The sequence below is a fragment of the Heterocephalus glaber genome, unplaced genomic scaffold (assembly GCF_053883595.1).
Source record: "Heterocephalus glaber isolate CG9 unplaced genomic scaffold, H.glaber_assembly_v1.0 deba00001613, whole genome shotgun sequence".
In the NCBI taxonomy this organism is placed as follows: Eukaryota; Metazoa; Chordata; class Mammalia; order Rodentia; family Bathyergidae; genus Heterocephalus; species Heterocephalus glaber.
Window position 1 is genome coordinate 32,178,989 of NW_028258384.1, and position 20,893 is coordinate 32,199,881.

Below are 20,893 nucleotides of genomic sequence, written 5' to 3' on the forward strand. Positions count from 1 at the left end.
ATAGTTTTTCTATCAGTAAAAACTTACATAAAAATATTTCCCATAAAAATGCTAATAGTTCATAATCATGCATCTTTCTCCTTGATTGTTTCTGTTCTGGGATGACATTTGTGACAGAGTCTGGGTAATTTAATTTCAGGTTTATTTTCTTACACATCTTGGAATAACTAGGTCAAGCTTTGTGTCCTTGTTGACTTATATTAATATTATCTTATTTAGCAATACATTGGTGAGACTAGATTTATAGGTTCAATTCTTTTGTTGTTGATGCTCTTTATTTATTTAATTAATGTATTTATTATTTTTACATATTTATAGTACATAATGATTACATTCCTTTTCGTGAGTTATACATGCATAAATCACATCATAATTATTTTTTTCATCACTTTCCTTTCCCCTCTCAGCCCCTCTGTCCATCTCTTGGTCCCCTTGCCTTTTGCAAAAGATCTATTTTCTATTATCTAGCTTTTACTTTGTTTTCTATTTATATTTAGGTTGTGTTGTATAAAAGAAACCATGTGATAATAAATGCTGGTAAGGCTGTGGGAAAAAAAAGAACCCTTCTACATTGTTGGTGGGAATGTAAACTAGTACAGCCATGAGAGAAAACCGTATGGAGAGTCCTCAAAAACTAAAACTAGAAATTCCATTCAACCCAACTATTCCCCTTCTAGGTATCTTCCTGAAAGAGTTAAAAACATCATATTACAGTGATAGATATGTACCCAAATTTATAGCAGCACATTTCATAATAGCTAAATATTGGAAGCAGCCTATATCCCTATCAGCAGATGAATGGATAAAGAAAATGTGGTATTTGTACTCAGTGGAGTACTACTCTGACACAAAGAAGGATAAACTTGAGTCAATTTTAGGAAAATGGTTACACCTTGAGACCATAATGTTAGTTGGGTTGAATTCTTATATAGACAAGGCAGCATTCACAGTACCCAGCCATTGAAAAAACTTTTTGATCACTAAGCAATTAGGTGTGTGAAGAACACAAAGTCTTACTTTATTCACAAGGAGGCAGGAGGCTCACTATTGTTTCCATCAGCACAAGACTGTTCGCAGCACTGGATGCCTCACAGGTGTCTTCAATGAAGTCTTTCATGGGCAGTTCTCCTTTTTAAATACAACATGCTAACATTTTATTGAAGTGAATAACTATGATTATTGATTTCTAAATACTAATCATTCACAGAAGGAGCATAAATTAGATTGTACTATTTAATGAGACAATATGTCTTCCTCTCTGCCCTGGTAAATGACTTTTCTTGTTTTCTCACAAAATAAACATAACATCAGAAGCAAGAAATATAAGGAGCTGTGTTTCATTTAGAATAAATTATATGTCTTAGCGTAGGCTACTCTTGCTAATTATTTTCCTCTTCCAAGTTTTCAAACCAAATGCAGCCAACTCATGCAAGGCCCTGCCTTTGTTACTTTTGGCTATTATCTTTGTGTTTACTACTGTCAATAAATTTCTTTAGCTAGGTGCGATAGTGCACCCCTGTAGTCCAGGCCATTCTGTAGGTGGAGGATCATTTGAGCCTGGGAGTTCAAGGGAGCATACTGAGACAACCATCTTATCAATCAATCAATCAATCAATTTTGAGAATACTGTCATAAACAGAGAGGTTTATACTGGATTACTATAATGCCAGCTATCTGAATTGAAAGTAGAAAGATTTAGTTAGGCAAAGGTATCTTAAATATGTATTACAAAATATTTGGTTATATTTAGAAACACTCATTTTTTAAAAAGTGAAAGATTGGCAGCACTACTTATTACCAATTTGTCTTTTGGAGTGTAAAGACATCCTTGAATGATCACTTCATAGGAGAAAAATAGTGTAGAAGGTGTGTACAGTTTACAGAAACTGCAGAGTGATTTTATTGGCATTAAAATGTTAGATAATTTTTAAAAATTGAATCATATTGAAATTTTCCAAAGAATCGAATGTCACTGTCTCACTGCATGTCAGAATAATTAAAAAAGCAAGGCAATTTTGATGGTCCTGTCTTCCAGTGTTTGTAGAAAGTGAATTCATTATTTGTGTTCTTTCTTGAGTGTTTGGCTGTATTATATAAATGTATAATTAGTAAAATCCAAGTTAATTTATTTAGAATAAAAATGAAAAAGATTTTATAACATTATGTGAGTATAAATTATAAAGTTTAAAACGTTTACTTAAAGGTGGGACAGTTTTGATTCTCGAGGAGTTTTAATGTGTGTGTGTGTGTGTGTGTGTGTTAACCTAATGTGTGTGTGTGTGTCAACCTTTTGAAATCTAAAATTAGCTGAAAAGGGTAGAAATTTTGAACTGAAATTCTTAAATTTTAAGTGAGAAGTGTGGACTTGACATTAAAAATAAATGTTATAACTTAGAAAGAATATTTAATCAGAGGTCGAGAAGTCTGCATTCTGATTTTAGATATTCCTTTGACTTGATGTAAAATTCTTAGAAAAGTCGTTTTCCTCCTCTGGGTGCTGGATTCCTCAGCAACAATATGAAGAGTTTTGATTATATACATTACAGAATCTGTTCCTGTTCTCACGCTCAAAGAAATCATCACAAATTATCAGCAGTTTCAATACTACAGTAGGAGTAACTGAAAATATGGTCTATTTATAAAAGCGTATTTTATAACTTGCATTTTTAAGAAAACAATGAAGAAAAGCATTTTTCTATAAATTAGTAACTCAAAATAATTTATGACTCAGAAGTCTACCAAAGTATTGCATTATGTCTTTAAGATCCAAGACAGATCTATTTCTATGCCTTACAACCAAGATTGTACACACCGTGTCAAGTTCTTTTCAAGGTATGTGTTTCTGACTTCAGTATTTGAATTTCCTATAACTAACCATCACATGGAAAACTAATGTTTATTTCTTTGCCACCAAGTTCTGTGGGAAGTCAAAACTGAAACACCAGTAACAACATCAACAGCATTAGCAGTATTGGCCCAAGTTTACAACCTTAACTGTGATGATCCAATAACTAGATATTTAACATCTGGATATACTTCAGCCCCATGTCCTTTAGTTTGAGAATTTTCTGGTACAATTCATAATATTAAAAAAGAAATAATAACTATCAAATATTTGATAGCATTCAATTAGTAATTGATGATAAAAAACATTTCAAGTGACTTTTTTGACTGCACCATATGAAAAGCACACACATACACACATTATCTTTCAGTGCAGATGCTAATGCCACAGAATAGGAAGTATGCCCTGAAATTTACTTATAATCAAAATCAGATCTAACTCAATGTTATATCATATGTAATATTGACACCGTACATATTTCTCATTTTTGCAGTATCAGTGATTTTCAAAGATCCTTATTGTAGACATTATGTACAAATGTGGTTATACTTGAAAGGCAAAATTTAAAATATATTTTCTTTGATAATCATACCCTCTCAAACTCCAAATCATAAAGAAGAAAACTTTGCCTATATTCATTCAGCCACATATTCAATCACATAAATATTTTTAAAGCACTTCTTATATTCAAGATACTGGACAGCATGGTGAATTGACACAAAAATATTATGTAACACAGATATTCTTACCTCATTTTTAACACATATTTATGTCTTCAGATTGAAGTGGAGAGCAAAAATATTGAAAAATTAGAATACAAAACCAAAAATTTTCTTTTTATCAACACTCTCAATGTGTGGGTCCTCCTGGTGCTTCTGACCTCAAAGGGAAGAAACCAGCTTAGTTTTATAGTTGTGCTTGTTATCTTGGAACATAACTTTTAATATAATTCAGTATATAAACATTAAATTTAGTGTTAATCTGGTAGTGACTGTTCACTTTAAAAATAATTTTAAATTTATGAATGTCAGATGCATTGTCTTTAAATACAGTTGCATTTATAAAATTATGTAAAATAAAACTGAAGTTTTTCCTTAAATTTTCTGTCCTTAATAGTCTTTGTCTATTCCAAGCCTAAATCAATAACCATAATCCTTCCCTTACAGAAACTTTAAAGTGATTATAAAATTTTACAGCTCTAGCATTTGAATTTGATTTGTGAGAACTAAATTTGCCTTTCTGTCCACCCATCTAAATCAGGAACTACATTAAAAAAGGATGAAATCTAAGCATTTAGAAGTCAAGATAATAGGACAATATTTGACCAAATAATTATATTGCCCATGCTAAAAAGGCTCACAAACATTACAAGGTTATGTCTTTTGCTGTATTTACCTGGTAATAATATTGTCTGAATATTACCATAAAAAGCTTATAGAAATTTTTAGAAGGAAATATGATATGTGAAAAAATCATGCTGTGTGGAAGCATGCTTTTTATTTCTATGTTTTGGAAATTATTTCTCTGTTCTAGATAAAATAGATTTTGGGGGAAATGGGAATTGGAAAATATTACTTACACTCTACTTCTTTTCAGTATTATGTATAGTCCCATATATTTACAAAATCCTTTTTCTTGATTTTTATCTTGAGTTTTATGTTTCCTTTATGAATATTAGAATGTGGCACATACTTTTCTGTCTTTTCATTAGTGATCCTCAGCGGTCTCCTTTGGAACAAGCTCAGAAACCCATTGACATCAGACAAAGGAGCTCACAAAATCCTCAGAATTTCCAAGCAGCATCAGGTGATTCAAAGCACAGAGTTTCAACAGTCAAATAACAACACTAATGTTTAATAGTTTATATTCCAGAAGTCAGAAAAAAAAGAATTTCAAGAGGAAATGAATCAAACATGTCAGGGATTCCATATAGAATTAGGCCACTGGGTTTAGCAATTGGGTGGTCAGTGGTGACCTTTGTGAAATAGAAAATGATTTTTCTTAAGTTTTCTCTTGCAGTTGAGTAGTTAGGAATGTGTCTAGGAAAGTACAGAAGTCAGCTTTAGTTAGTTGCTATACCAGGTGAGACAAACAAGAAAAAGAATTTGAGAAAGGCTTCTCCAATAGGCAGAAAAATTATGATTAACCTTTTAGAATATTGGATATAATAGTTATGAAAGTGTGTTTTCTTAGCTTGTTATTTAACTTCTTCAAAATGTGATATAAACAACATATCATAACTATTTCTAAATGGTGTGAACTGATGGCCTTAACATACATAATTAATTAAATCATATAAAATAACTTCACAAATTGTGATATGAATTTCAAAAAAGTGTCATTTTCAAGATACGCTTTTGGGAGAGTATACGTGAATTAAAAAATTGTGATATATGATGATAAAATCAAAATTGTGCCTGAGATCATAAAATACAGCATCGCCTAGTTCTAAGCATTCCAGTTAAGATAAGCAAAAGGCAAATGCCTCTTCAAGTCCCAAAATTATCTTTAAAAATGTAGCATATGATTGTATTAAATATTAGTAAAATACAGAAAACTAGCATTCAAAACTATGAACTTAAAAATCTCATTCTTCAGTGTAAAAGAATCAGGTAATGACAGAATTCATTTAAGTACTAGTGTCTTCTTGTACAAAAACACTGTCTTCTGAGAAGTAAGATGAATCTGAGGGATGAGTAAAATTTTAGGATTTTTTAACCCAGAATCTTTTTCTTCTTGGTTCAAGTAGTGCTAATTTTTGTATACTGGGCAAACAACTAAAATTTTAAAGTCTAGTCATATTTCCTTTTTGAAATAAAGAGATTTTTAGATTAGGCACCAACACTGTTAAGTAGCATTGAAGGGAAGAAGAAAGAGGTAGCAGTACTCAAATTTCCTTCCAGGTCTGAACTTCTGTTGCATATTGTGACTGCTACACAGATCTTATGAGATTTCAGGCTTCTTCTTGAGGGAATCACCTTACTACAGATTTTCCTCAAAATCACAAGGCACTCCATCAAACTTCTTATTTGGTTTACTCTCATAAACAAAAGACTTGTTAAAAAATAATAAATGGCAAAAGCACAAGTGTCAGGAGATGAAGAAATACAATGTAGAGTGTGTATGTAATGTTCACAAGATGCAGCAATGTTTTCAAATCCATGCTTTTTGGAGTTGTAACTGTCTGTAATTTGGTCATATATACCAAGGCTGCAAATAAAAGGGGAGCAGTACTATTTATCTTTAAAATCTCAGTGCATAAAAACCATAAGCAGTGACCTGAATATTCCTTTAGAAAAGCTTTTTCTAGGTACATTCACCCAGATCTACTGACTTTTGAGCCTATTATATATTTTCACTGAATTTTAACTGCAAGTGCTATTTACCAGGCAGCTTAATATCAAAAGCTACACTTCTGAACTAAATAAATTTGTATTTTAAATGAAAATATCTACACTATGGAATTGAGCTGTGCAATGTGATAGCAACTAGTAACGTGGTTTTAAAATTAAAACCAAACAGAATTAAATAAACTTTAAGAGTTTATTTTTCAGGTACATTGGTCACATTTCAAGTGCTCAGTAATCATTTATGGCTAGTGGCTGCTATTCTGTACAATACAAACACAAAGCATTTCCATCAATGTGCAAAGTTCACTTACACAGGGCTACTATAGAAAGTCATAGCTTTACAAAACAGGTTAAAGTGTGCATCTTTTCACTAGTCTACTCTTAACTTTATTTAAATTCTTAAAGATATATCACTGGGTGAAAATTGAAGAAGGGGAGTTAAGATTGACGTAGCAAATCACATAAGTTTGGATTGATCTATCATTTTCTAATTAACATAATTGGCCTCTTTCTAATGGTTAGCATGTAAGGCCAGTGGTACTCCCAGTCCTTCATATTTTTGATACATCCTTTTTTATTTAAATAGATCTACCTGGCTACCAGCCTTATTGTGTACCTTTTTACACAGATAGAAATATTTAGCAAATATACATTGAATATTGAAAACAAAAACAACCACATAGATCTTTAGATGGAACAAATCTTGAGCCCGCAGACAGAATTTAAGATCCTGGTCCTATGAATATTTAACAGGTAATACTTCCTAAGTGGAATTATAGAGGTTATTAGAAACAGAAGAGATTGAATTGGGGACTATATATAAATGAAGGCAATCACTGTAACCACCAGCATTACTAATGTATTTTTGACATTCCATAGAATCTTCTGAAGAGGAGAGTCCTGTGACTGGGAGGAGGTCCCAGTCATCACCGCCTTATTGTACTATTGATCAGAAGTTGCTGGTTGATATCCATGTAGGTTTCATTCTTAATACATTCGTATCTATTCTTTTTAATTTTCAATTTGTTTTGACCTAAATTTTATCCTCTTCACTTAAGGAGGGAAAGGTTAAAGAGTTTAATTCTTTATTAATCTTTTCAAGATAGATTCCCACTATATAAACATCCAGAATACAAAATTTAGAAGTTAAAACTGAAATGAGAAAAGTGTTGATTCATCGAATAATATTTTATTTTCACATTTTTATATCAGTATGAACATATTAAAGAGAGTAGTGATAGATACTTGTAGAAGCTGATGTCAAATTAAGAGAGTAAATGTTAATATGTTCAATTTGAGTCTAATAGTATTTCTTAGTTGATGAGACAATGTATAAAAATAAAACATTTAGTGAAAAACAAAATGTTCTCTGATACATAAATAAAAATTCTTCCAGCTCATTTTGAAGTGTGTTTTAAGATAATTTTAATTTTGTAGTTACGTTTATCCTACTATACACACACCCATACCCAAAAGTTGCTGTGTGACATATCCCATACTTAAGAGATGGATTTATATTAATTTTCTTATTTGAAGTGTTTGAGATTCTTTAAGATAACCTATGGCATTTAAAGACAAAGCTTGGAAATTAACTTAAGAACTTCATAAGCTATACATTAATCTAAAGTCAGGAGAAAAATAAAAGGAAAATAACTATCTATAGAGCATCAAATCGCTTGTTTTTTCCAGCATCAAAAGCAAATGTCAACTCTTCAGTAGACAAGTAGGGATAATAAAAACAAAGTGAGTATATTTTGCCTGTGTGCTCTAGAAAGTCCACTAATAATCGTAGTTTAATGTTTGGTTTTTGACATCTCATCCTCACTAAAATGTTGACTCTTGCTAATAAGTGGACATCTTTATTTTACTTGCAAATATATTTTTAAATGTTTTCAGCTTGAAAACTTTACAATCTAGAAGAAAATGAAAGGGTACAAGAGACTACATTAACCTTTCTTGTGCACACAGGTTCCAAATGGATTTAAAGTAGGAAAAATATCACCTCCTGTGTACTTGACAAATGAATGGCCAGGCAATAACTCACTTTCTGAAGTCTTCTGGAATGAATGGTTAACTCCTACACCTGTCATTCAGCCACCTGAGGAGGATGGTGATTATGTTGAACTCTATGATGCTGGTGCTGATACTGATGGTAATGATGGTGTTGCTAATGGTGCTTCTAGTGGTGCTTGTGAAGATACTTATGACCATTCGAATGGCAATGATGACTTGGATAACCAGGTTGCTCAGGAAAATGATGTCTGTGAAGACCATGGTGTTGTTGACAACATTGACGTGTCTGTTGATGGCATAGATAATAATCCTGTTTATGCTCCTAATTGTTCAAGGTTGGTTTTTTCAGTGACTCATATTATCTATGTTTTATAACTTTAGAATTGTTTTCATCTTTGCTTTATTTTCAAAGGTATTATCCTGAGAGAGAACGAATTGTCCCTGCATAATGGCAAATAATTGATCTTCAATAATATAGTCTAAATTGTTCTACTGTAGAATGCTTAACTTCACATTAATTGCATGTTATTTTTATTATCATTCAATTATTTATTAATTGCTTTATAACTGGAGTGGTCTGAGTGTTTTTATTAAGATTATTGTGACTAAATATTACTACTATGTAAAACAACAAGCATAATAAATGACCAAAGTGAAGCTACCAGTATTTGCAAACATAGCTATGCATTCCTGAAACATGTATGTGATAAATTTAGCATGATATTTACCTGATTTATTAGTAAATATCTATCAAGATTTTCATAGTTGAGAGGCTGAGGCAGGTGGATGGCAAATTTGAGATCAGTCTAGGCAACCTAATGAGACCCTGTCTCAAAATAATAACTAAAAAGAAAGGATTCAGAATCTAATTCAGTGATACCGTGCATCCACTAACCCCTGGGTTCGCTCCCCAGTGTCACACATAAGAATAAAAGGAGTTCCATTCTCACATAGATTTGTTTTTAGAATCACTAGAGGAACTTACGTTTAATGTCTCATATGCAAAAAGAGAATACTGAGACATTTTGGCAAGTTTGGTGTTTTTAAAAACTGATTAAATGACTATCATAGTTCTATAAGACATTAGGCCAATTTTATTTTAACTTGCTGGGAAGATAAGTTGATCAATGGTATTCTGTAGCAAAGAAGTCAATATATATTTTAGAAAATAAAGGCAGGTATTAAATTTAACATAAATTAGATACGTTGCAAGGGAATTATTCAAATATTTTGTAGCTGAGCCAAAGTTATGGGCTTAATCATTCATGTGACTGTGAAGTTTCTAATGCTTTAAGTAGTCTATTATGAAAGAAAAAAGTGCATGTTTGTCCTACTAATGTAATGCATGAACCTAACAAGGAATGCAATTTCTCTTTCCTCTGTCACCCAAATGCAGCCAAAGAATTGACAGTGGTATGGTGCTAATCAGTATTTAAGACTGGCAGGACATTGTGGTTTTTTCTTCTTGTCTGAATACTAATAGTGTTCACACAAACCAAAAACACGCCTAGTAATGGTAGATACGTATAAGAAATATCCTAATTGTGTTTCATTTACTGTCTTTAACTATGTTTTTATTGAGTAACTTTCTTTCATTAATGTGTCCTTGTTATCAGGGCAAGCTGTGTTAAAGATGGAAGCTGCAAGCAAGATGGCAGTGATGAAAAAGAAGATACTAGCAGAGGCAATAGCAGTAGAAGCCATGGAAGTACAGCCAGTGGAGGCAGTGAAGCCATTGGATATCAGGAAAGACATGGAGGTGATATAGGCAGTGAAAGAGGTAGTGGGAGTAATGGAAATAAGGGAGTCAGTGGCAACAATGAAGAGAGTAGAGCGTGTGGATTCAATGGAGGAGAAAAGCAGTCAGACACAGATGGTCCAGGATTGAAGAGACCCATATTCCACGATTTTGAACCTCAACCAGAGGTAATGTACTATTTGTAAAAAATAATAAATTACTCTCATTGGGAATGTGTTTCTCACATGATATTTAGCATTTCCAGCTATGCCAAGTAGATTTTAACTCTCTGCCCTGAAACATTAAACATTTTAATTATCGCTGTGGGTGGAGGTTTTTACTGCTTCTAATTTGGCTGATTCTTTTTTATTTCCAGAGACAAAAGTATCTTATTTGCCTTTCTTTACTCATATCACAGATGTGGGGTGGTACATCTTAATATATAATTTTCCTGGAAAGATTGTTTCTATTTTAAAATATACATGATGTACAATTTAACTTTTTTTTCAGTACTGTGAATTGAACCCAGGGCTTTCTCCCTGAGCTACATACTCAGCACTTTTCTGTTTTTGTTTTTGTTTTGAGTCAGGATGTAACCAAGTCACTAAATTGCCCAGGCTGGATTCAAACTTGCAATCCTTCTACCTCAGTCTCTCAGACTTCTAGAATTAGAGGCACGGGCCATCACACTTGGATATTTTCAATCTTTTTAAGAAAACAAATCAGTGGCATTTAGTATAGCCAGTGGCATATAATCCTCACTATTCCCCATTTCTGTTACTTTTTTATCATCCCAAACAATTAAGTCACAGTCACTTCCCCACTCCCTGGTAACCTGTATTCTAATTTATTTCTAGGTAACATTTTTAATCAGACAATATTTGTCCTGTCATGTCTGGATTATTTCACTTAGGATAACAATTTCAAGGCTCATCATGTTGTAGTATGTATTGGGATTTTGCTCCTTTTTCAAGGCTGAATAATATTTTGACACTTTTTGTTTTGGTTGTTTCCACATTTGTCCTATCATGAATAAGCTTCTATAAATCTTGGTGTACAGGCATCTGATTCCATTTTCAGGTCTTTTTAGGACTCTATCTAGGAGTGAAATTGCTATATCATATGCCAAGTGCATGTTTAACTTTTTGAGAAATTGTTGAGCATATACTGGTTTGTTTGTCTGTTTGAGACAAAGTCTTAATGATTTACAATAGGAAAGCAGTATCAGTGTGAAAGTATCTATGTGTACATGCATCTATCTATCCATCTATCATTCATCTTAATTAAAGACATTAAAACAGGATGTCCAAACATTAGTTTCATGGCACCCTGAGAATCTCTCATTATTTTAAGGAAAGTTTTGATTTTTTACTGGTAAAATGGACCTTCCCTTCATTTTAATTTTAAAATGTTGCCCTACTATATACTATAGTTTATTGGTTTGTTAGGTCATAAAAACCATTCCTTGACAGAGTGGAACAATTATCCCAGTACCAAAAATCACTCTTTAAATACAAAAAAGAGCTTGTCAATAGACAAATTTGTCAAAAACAGTTGGTGTGTTTTCCTACAAGATGTGGAATGCCACATTGTCACATTTTTGTGGTTTTTATCCTTGATTACCTTTATTAGCTAAGGGTAGTAGGCTGGATTTTCACTTAAATATATTTATACGCTCGACTACAATTTTGTAAGTTGATTTTTCATCTTTTGTTTTGTCATTTAAAAATTTTTCATGCTGTAAGTTCTCAGAAGGTATGTAAAGCAATAGAATAGATAGACCCACACAGTGCCTTTTACTTTTATAAGCAGCTATTTGGAATGACATAGTTGAATATATACTTTGTAACCAAATAGACTTTGGCTTCAAATTCTAGTTTCATGTCTTATTAGCACTATGACCTAGAAAACTGTATTTAACATTTCTAAGTAAAATTTAGTTTTATTATAAGTAAATAGGAGATAATTATATTTATTTGTTGACTTATGATAAGGACGGATGGTGATATGTAAGTAAGATTCCTAGCATAGTAACACAAATGTTAGCACACAAATTGGGTAAGTGGGACTTAATGCCCCTCATATTTCACCTCTAACATCAGTTGTCTCAACAATGACATTGTTGAGTTTTGAAAGTAAATGTGGATTTCATAAGGACATACATATTACAAATTTTGCATTCAAGTTTTTAAGTAACTCCTATGCATATTTCTTCTCCTTAAACTTTCTAACAAAATAAAAATTGATTTTATCCTTTCAGGAGCTAAATAGTGGGAGTGAAGGCTCAAACTCCATTGCCTCACATGCTGCACTCCCTGAACTGGATGATGGGGATGGTGATATAGACACATCAGAATCATCAATACAGTCGGATTTTTTTGAAAATAACTCATCTCCTTCCAAAGGTTCTGGGATGGCTGCTAATGCTGACTTTGCCTGTGCCATCTGTGAGTGTCTAATATGATTTCTCAGTGCTTCTACTTGTTCTCATATTCAATGCTTTTTATCCACTTATTAATGATCTTCAAGGAATCAAATAATTCTGATGTTCGGTTGACCTAATTTCAGATGAATGTATGCTTTTACTAAATCTAATGTTCGCTGAATTTTATGGTGCATAACTGAGATAAAGTTTAGAAATTGAGTCCCATATTAGATTTGGTTTTTATTCTAATAACAGTCACTTAAAATATTTTTCTATTGAGCAGTGTATTTTTAACCATTGTAATTAGTGTGGTCTGATGGTTTGAGAATTGTCAAAATGATACCTTCAGTAAGAAATAAAATACAGAACAGGAAAAGGAACTTTTTTAGGCTGCAGCATTTTGTGGAAGCACTCAAGTACACATGATGTATAAACTAGCAATTTCTCTTAATATCTTCCTCTTACTTATTCCTAGTGTATGCTGGATTCATGGAAGTCCCTGAAAAATCAACTGAGAGAAACTTTGAAGTCAATGTTAATCCACCCTTTGTCTCTTCTACATGTAAAAAACCACTAATCCACATGTATGAAAAAGAATTTACTTCTGAGATCTATTGTGGTTCTTTGTGGGGTGAGTTTGGTTTTTTGAAACTGAGTTGTTTTTGTAAAAGACTCTATTTTTCACGTGGATAAAAAATGTGAAAATCATATATGTAAAACATTTGTTAACTCTTACCAAATCACTACCAAATCAAATAAAATATATTTATAATTTACTCAGAAATAATTTTGTTGATTGATGCCTCACTCCTTTTATAATTAGACAAGTTTTTGATTATTTGAAAATTTGAGCTTAGTATTCCTAATTTAGGATATAGTGCAGCATATTATACCTAGTAAAATATTGTAAGAAAAATTTCTATAGAATCTTATTTTTAAAGTTGTGAGGATTTTAAGAGAAAATTCCGCTATAAAGACTTAACTTTGACAGCCTTCTATTATTTGTTTAAAAAGCAGCGATATCAGTAATACTGAGACAATATTTTACCTCAAGCCAGTCTGCATCATAAATAAAATGGAATAAATAAATGCAAGAACAAGTGCCCATCAACTTTAAACTGGATAAAGAAGATGTGTTTTTTTATAAAATGGAGCACTACTCAGCCATAAAGAATGAGAAACTAGAATCATTAATAGCTAAATGGATGCATATTGAGGCCATACTCTTAAGTGAAATAAATAGGACACACATGTGTAAATATCGAATAGTTTCTCTAGTGTGAGAAACTGAAAGTGTAAATGAGGATTAAAAGGATTAATATCGAATAATTGATACTTTGAAATGGAAAAAGTCCAAAGGGGTAAGAGTGGTGGGAGGGGAAGGGGAAAAGGAAGAAGGGAAAGGAAAAATTATGAGAAAACAAAAAAAGTGGAAATGAAGTCTATGTAAATAGGGAAGGGTGGAGGGGGTGAAGGGCACACAGGTAGTGGGGAAAAAAATAAAAACCAAGATACATCATGTACAGGTACAAGCACCCAATGATAAATGTAAAGGTATTGTATACTTAAACCAATAAAAGAATTTAAGGGAAAAAAATGAATGCAAGGAATGGCAGACTCCAAAGTAAATGCTAACTTCCAACTTCAAATTTGATAGATTTTATTTGATGTACAATTGAGCAGGAGAAGTGTTTTCAATTAAGTAGCAAACATAATTATATGGATATTTTATGGACTGAGAAATTTAGAAAAATGGTATCCTCAAAACTTTGCTGATTGTATCAGACAATAAGAAGGCATTAGCACTTCAGCCTAGCAATTACCCAGAAATATAATGTTGAGTAATTCATACTTATAACTAGTGATTATTTACTTTGAAAAATAAACAATCATAATAAAAAGTGATGCTATTTCCCCCTCCTTCTTTGACTTCCTTTAGGGAAGATACTGTTTCTAAACCTGCCATTGGCTGTGAGAACTGGAAAGGGGCAGAGTGGAAAACTGAAGGCAGAAACACTAGTGTTTTCTCCTTATGGTCTCAGAGCACAAATATTCTGCAAGGGGATGACAGATACTGAAGTTTCCTCCTCTGTCACTTGGCTAATTGTCTCCTCTATCTCAGTTGATGGGGAGAATCCCACAGTAGTTTGAAATGTGTTTTAAATTTAGTTGTATCTTCTATTTCAATCTTTGCCTTTGGCCTTTAAAGAGTACATATATTTGAGCTATTAGAGCTAGCCAACAAATAAAAGATAGCATAGACACCTAGATACATAAAGATAGGAACAATTTCACAGGTATTTATCGAAGTAAAATTTTGTAATATCTGAATGAGCATAGAAGCACTCAAGTTAAAATATACATATAATTATTTTAAAAGCATTACAATATTTTGTTATAGCTATGAAGGAGAAATGATCTAAACTGAATTATTTGTGTGTTCTAGACTAAAGATGTTTAATAGTGATCTGTAAAAGAATTGATTGACTTTGATAAACTGTAGGACACTACTAATCGTTGCTCAGATATACATAAAATTCTATTTGTGAGATGGCAAAGCAGACAACAAACTGTAGAATATTGCTTCAGAGTATTATCTTCCATCTTTTCATATATTTCTGGGAAATTTGTATTATTAGAGTACATAGCATGAAATTAATTGCAGTATGAAATTAATATTAGCCTAAAATTATAAAAGTCACCTTTATATAGATTAGCACACTGAAGTATAAAAAATGTAATAGAAATGCAATTGCATAAATAACCTGAACTAATGTAGTACTTTTCGTATCTGAACAGGAGTCAATTTGCTGCTCGGAACCGGATCTAATCTGTGTCTATTGGACAGAAGTGGAAAGGCAAACATTACTAAACTTATAAAGCGAAGACCATTCCGCCAAATTCAAGTCGTAGAGCCACTCAATTTGCTGATTACCATCTCTGGTTTGTTTAAGTACTAAAATTAGCTGAGTAATTATGTAAATTAATTAGGTAGCAAACTGGGTTAATGACTTCCTCAGAAGAATGTGTTCATAGGTGAACACTTTAAATATAACATTTAATTGGGACACTAGACTCTCCTACTTGTATTTTTTAAATCTGTTTACAACTTAAGTTAACTTCCTTTCATTGCAATACACTTAACCCAGGTTATTGATAAGAAAACCCACATCATTTGCATCCTTTCAGGTGTTTTCTTGGATAGCCTCTTAAGATTTCACACCTCTAATTTTCATACACTCATACACACAGACCACACCAATATCCATCAAACACCATTCTTGTGATATGAGAGAAGCAAAAGAGCAACAACAACAAAAATAAACCAAAGTGAAGACATATTTGGGTGAAAAAGAGACTTGATTCTGGCAAAGTCTTATCACTAGTGCCTATATGTAAGGTTTGTTATAAGAATAGGTTCCCTGGATGCACCTTGAATCCACAATATTAAGTGAAATATGTTAAACACACAAGCTCATATATTTTATGGTTTCTCTTATATGAGAAATCTAAAGTATAAATAAATTAAAATCAAAGAAAACATAGATAGTAAGAGACAGTAAGATAGACTTTTTTGAAAATGGGAAGGAGACCAACAGATGAGGGGGGGGAGTGGAGAATGGGGTAAACGGACATGAAAAAAATTAAGATATGTCACATACATGTACCAACTAACTAGCCACAATGATTGTATTCATTTTGTATTACAAACATGTACTAAAAGCAGAATGAAACCCCTCAAGGCCTCTACACATTTTTTTTCCTTTTTTTGTTTCTGGAGATTGAACTCAGGACCTTTCAGTTGCCAGACAGGAGCTGTGCTTCTGAGCTACATCCCCAGCCCAAGAGTTGCATTTTTTATTTGGGAGCAATCAGAGCCTAAACTGTTCACTATGAAAAAGCAAGTAAATGAGTGTTAGGGTGAATGTGATTGCTAACTAGGACTTGTTATAAGAAAGGAGTCACGTTAAATCTGCATATGGGCAAAAGATGACAGAAAATAAAGGAGAGGTAAAGTTGAAAAAATGATTTAGTTATAGAGTAAAATCATGCTAAGCACAGTTATTTAAATTAGTTTATATATTTTTATAATATTTAATAGGTAGAATATATGCTAGTGTGAAAACTGCCATGTTACATGCTGATTATATGTTATGAAATATGATTAAGTTTCCTTTATATTTGCATTAAAGGAGAAATCCCTTTAGAAATATGCTCAGGCATCATGATTTTTTAAATTATATTTCATGACCATTCATTTATAACTATCTGAGGTACAACAGATATTTAGCAATATTTGGTTTTTGAAAACATCTGGGTAGTTTAGAGACTACACATCTAAATAACAGATTTCATTATAACACAGATTTTCTTTACATTTTTTTCTAACCCAAATATGGCCTTCCTTAATGTTTGAGCATCTCTCAAATGTGAATTATTTTAGTATCAAATAGTTCTGAGAATATCCGTACAGGAAGATACCCAATAGTTTATTTTACCATTTAAGAACAGAATGTTCATAGACATAAATATCGAAACCCTAATATTGTTTCAGATATTTTATGTAAAACATATCAACGATTAATCACATGAGAGTCCTATTGTTGAGATTAGAAATTTTTATAATAAACTTTAAAAATAAATAAGAAAAATGAATGTAACTCATTGTGTAGCAACAGAAATGTGTAATTTTAGTGGCCTCTGCTTCTTGAATAAATTTTATGAATTTGGTGTGATTTAAGAAATTGCAATTGAGAAATTAATATGAAACGTGATCTCATCGCAAGTCATATCTGAAGGATTGATCTCATAAACCTTGAAAATAGAATAATACCAGACATTGGGTTAAATAGAGGGTAGGAGAAAAGGAGGAGAGGTAGAGAAATGGGTACAACATTATGGGAATACAAGAGAAATTAGCTTTGGTGTGCTGTGGAATAGTAAGGTGCATGTAATTAACAACACATTATCAATTTCAAAATAGTTAGAAGAAAGTAATTTGAATATACTTACAATAAGGAAATATTAATAGTTTAAGGTCAATTTGAAAGGTTAAGTTTAAGCTAGTTATCCTGAGTTGATTGCTACACAATGTATACATGAATTAAAATATCATATTATGTACCTCAAAATATGTATTATATTATGTAGCAACAAAAGTTTAAAACCATTAAAATAATTTTTAAATGAAAAAATTAATTGGGTTGAAGAAGAAATGATAAACCTTCAACTATTTTATAAGCATGACAGAGCAGTAGAAAACAAAGAGATCCATCTTCATGGCCTCAAATGACTAACCGGTCAATATTCAGACATTCCTTGTATACACACACATTATCAGGGATAGCTCCTAGTTTTCTGAACCACAGAGGAATTGTGACTTAGTAAAAAGCCCAGGTATAAATGAATGGGTGGTAATTCTGTTGCCTGCTCAGTGGCAATCATAACTTGTCTCAAAGAAGCATTTTAGATCCCACCACAGAAAAGCACCTAGCACTTTATCACTTAGAACTGTGAGACTAAAATTTTGCTATCTCAATTCCAAATGATGAAGGGGAGATTCTGATGCAATGTAGTTTTTAAAAATATGCCTTTTACAGTAATGAAAACATTTGGTTGAAAAGGCAAAATATTTTAACTTTTTGTTCTTCTAAGATATGAAGATGAAAGCTGGAATTGAGATATTGTATCTTTTTTTATCAGGTCATAAGAACAGACTTCGGGTGTATCATTTAACTTGGCTGAGGAACAAGATTTTGAATAATGATCCAGAAAGTAAAAGAAGGCAGCAAGAAATGCTGAAGACAGAGGAAGCTTGCAGAGCTATTGATAAGTTGACCGGATGTGAACACTTCAGTGTCCGTAAGTCTCATTTCACATTTACTATAGCTATATAAAATTTCCTTTCTTTCACTGAGTGAAGTATATAATTAAGAAATAGAAAGTAGAAATAGGAAGGAATTTGCAACTTCGAATGGAAAGATAAGTGAATTTCATTGAGACGTGTCTTTTCTGCTACAATCTTGGCTGTTAATGAGAAAATATTAATTGGCTGAAATAACTATTGATGCTAAATTTGGTGTACTCCTTCACCTTTCTTCCCTTATGAGTCACAGTAAATATACCAGTTGAACTGATATTTTTCCTACCTCTATACAGCTATAAGTGCTTCTGATGTATCTTCAACAATCTATAGAGACTTATGATATTTCTTTAGAACGGTAATAAAGTAGAACTACTTTTAGTAATAACCAGAAACTTTATAATAAGTGAAAAAGAAAATGTTTCTATGATCTTCTGGCTTGCACTGTCAATACTGATTATGCATTTAGCATTTTGTGTAATTAGAGAATATTTTATATCCTTCATCTCTTTGCAACCATCCACTGTGAAATAATAGCAAAGCAACAACTCCAACATCTCAGAATTCTGCTTTCAGCTGTCAACTATGAAGCAATATCATTCCATTCTGTTCAATTTATGAAGCAAGTCCCATCTACTCTCAGCCTCATTTTTTCTTCTGTCTGCACTAATTTCCCCTTCAAGAAGAACTGGTATCATAGATTGAAGGTAGTTCAAAGTATATTATATGAATTGCAACAGCATATTTCTGTCATGACTAAACATTTTTGTCTTGTATATAAAGAAGCATTATCAGAATATTTTTTCTCATGTGTGTGGATATATACACATACACCACTAAAAGGGGGAATTAATAAGCATTAAATAAAAGCACGATTATTCTTGGTTTTGAATATCACTACTCCCTTCTAATCATATTATGTAAATGTGATAGCCTTAGAGGTAAAACATACCCCAGATGTTATCCAGGAGTTTATATTGCAGAACTATTTCCTATTAACCTGTACCTTTTTAATTCAATAATGTTATGAAGGTAATAATCTTGTAAATCTATACTCTTGGCAAGTGGATGGATTACGTAACTACAGTTTTCCTGACTTGTCTCATTTCAATCTACTCCATCATTCGGAATATTGACAAGTGCAATGGTAGTATGTTCACAAAGGAAGAGAGCTATGAATCATACTTGTTCAGTATTTTCATAACCTTCCAAGCTCCATAAAGCAATGAGGTCCCAAAAATCATTAACCTTTATTAAATGTATAGAAAGTGTTTGCTTAACTAAAACACTTCCTTTTCTTGTTGGGGATTTATTAGTCATGTTCCTTTGACTTGGAAACAAATACAAAAGTATATGAAAGTGTAATCAGAGAGTGGGAGAGAGAAAGAGAGAAAGAGGGGGGGGGGCAACACAGAAACCTTCCAATCAAGAAAGAAGGAATTTAATGCAAAGTACAAATCTACCAGGTAACACAATATATTCCATAAGAACCAGAAGGGCTAAAAGCAAGCATATACTTGTTATTTTCCCTTAAAAATTGTCCTGTTGAGATCTTTCCCACCACTCCCGGCCCAGAGGAAAGGGCTTTTGGACCGCCTACTGTCCCGCCGCTCTCCGCCTAGAGGAAGGGGTTTCCAGGTCCCTGATCATCCCACCGCTCCCGGCCCAGAGGTAGGGGCTTTTGAGCTGCCATCCCACTGCTCCTGGTCCAGAGGAAGGGGCTTCTGGGCCACCATCCACCCTGCCACTCCCAGCCCAGAGGAAGGGGCTTCCTGGCCACCATCTGTCCCACCGCTTCCAGCCCAGAGGAAAGGGCTTTTGGGCCACCATATGTCCCACTGCTCCCGGCTCAGAGGAAGGGGAGTCCAGGCCACCATTCCCCCCTCCGCTCCAGGCCCCTGTCCCACATCTCCCAGTTCAGAGGAGGTGAGCTGCATGGGCGCCAACAGCATATCCCACTGCCTCCCCGGTCAAAATGAGAAGACACGTAAATAAGTCTCAAAACCAGACTTCCAGATCACCTACAGCAACCCCAAAGGGAAATGAGATGGAACACTCTGATACTCAACCACCTGGACCCACTGAACTGGCAACAAAAGGGGATCTGGAAAATATGAAATCAGAAATAATTTCTCAGATAACAGGAGAAATTGTGCTCCTAGTGTAAGACATGATTAATAAATCTGGAGAGGAGCTGAGGAACATGATGGAATCTCAACACAGGAAACAAATGGAATGCATAATACAGATGCAAATAGATTTGCAGGAGATGAAAAACTCCATTGAAAGTCTACACAGCAGAATGAGCCAAAGTGAGGACAGAATTTCAGATATAGAAGATAAGATTGCAATTAATGACCAGGAAAAGAAAAATTGCTTCAATATTATAAGGGAACATGAGAAATCAATCCAGCAGCTGCTAGACGATGCAAAGAAGAATAACATAAGACTGACTGGAGTCAAAGAAGAAACAGGAGAGAGTGCAGACGACATAAAAACTCTTCACAGAAGTAATGGCAAATAACTTCCCAAGCAGGGGAAAAGAACTTGACATACAGATAAGTGAGACATATAGGACTCCAAATAGCCTTGATCTAAAAAAAACCTACACATAGGCATATAATTGTTAAGATTCCAGAAACTCAACAGAAGAACAAAG

At 33.0% G+C, this 20,893-nt stretch overlaps 1 protein-coding gene across 5 annotated transcripts in view; it reads left to right on the top strand.

The window, feature by feature from the left end:
- Positions 1 to 20,893, top strand: part of Nrk (Nik related kinase) — a 141,817-nt gene that overhangs the window by 101,022 nt on the left and 19,902 nt on the right. For all 5 annotated transcript variants that reach the window (XM_087196708.1, XM_087196710.1, XM_087196709.1 and 2 more), the window contains 9 exons: positions 2,765 to 2,832; positions 4,557 to 4,651; positions 7,075 to 7,169; positions 8,164 to 8,543; positions 9,825 to 10,134; positions 12,207 to 12,393; positions 12,847 to 13,002; positions 15,171 to 15,314; positions 18,075 to 18,233. In XM_087196708.1, coding sequence (XP_087052834.1) covers positions 2,765 to 2,832; positions 4,557 to 4,651; positions 7,075 to 7,169; positions 8,164 to 8,543; positions 9,825 to 10,134; positions 12,207 to 12,393; positions 12,847 to 13,002; positions 15,171 to 15,314; positions 18,075 to 18,233 — 1,594 coding nt within the window. The remainder of the gene's footprint in view (positions 1 to 2,764; positions 2,833 to 4,556; positions 4,652 to 7,074; positions 7,170 to 8,163; positions 8,544 to 9,824; positions 10,135 to 12,206; positions 12,394 to 12,846; positions 13,003 to 15,170; positions 15,315 to 18,074; positions 18,234 to 20,893) is intronic.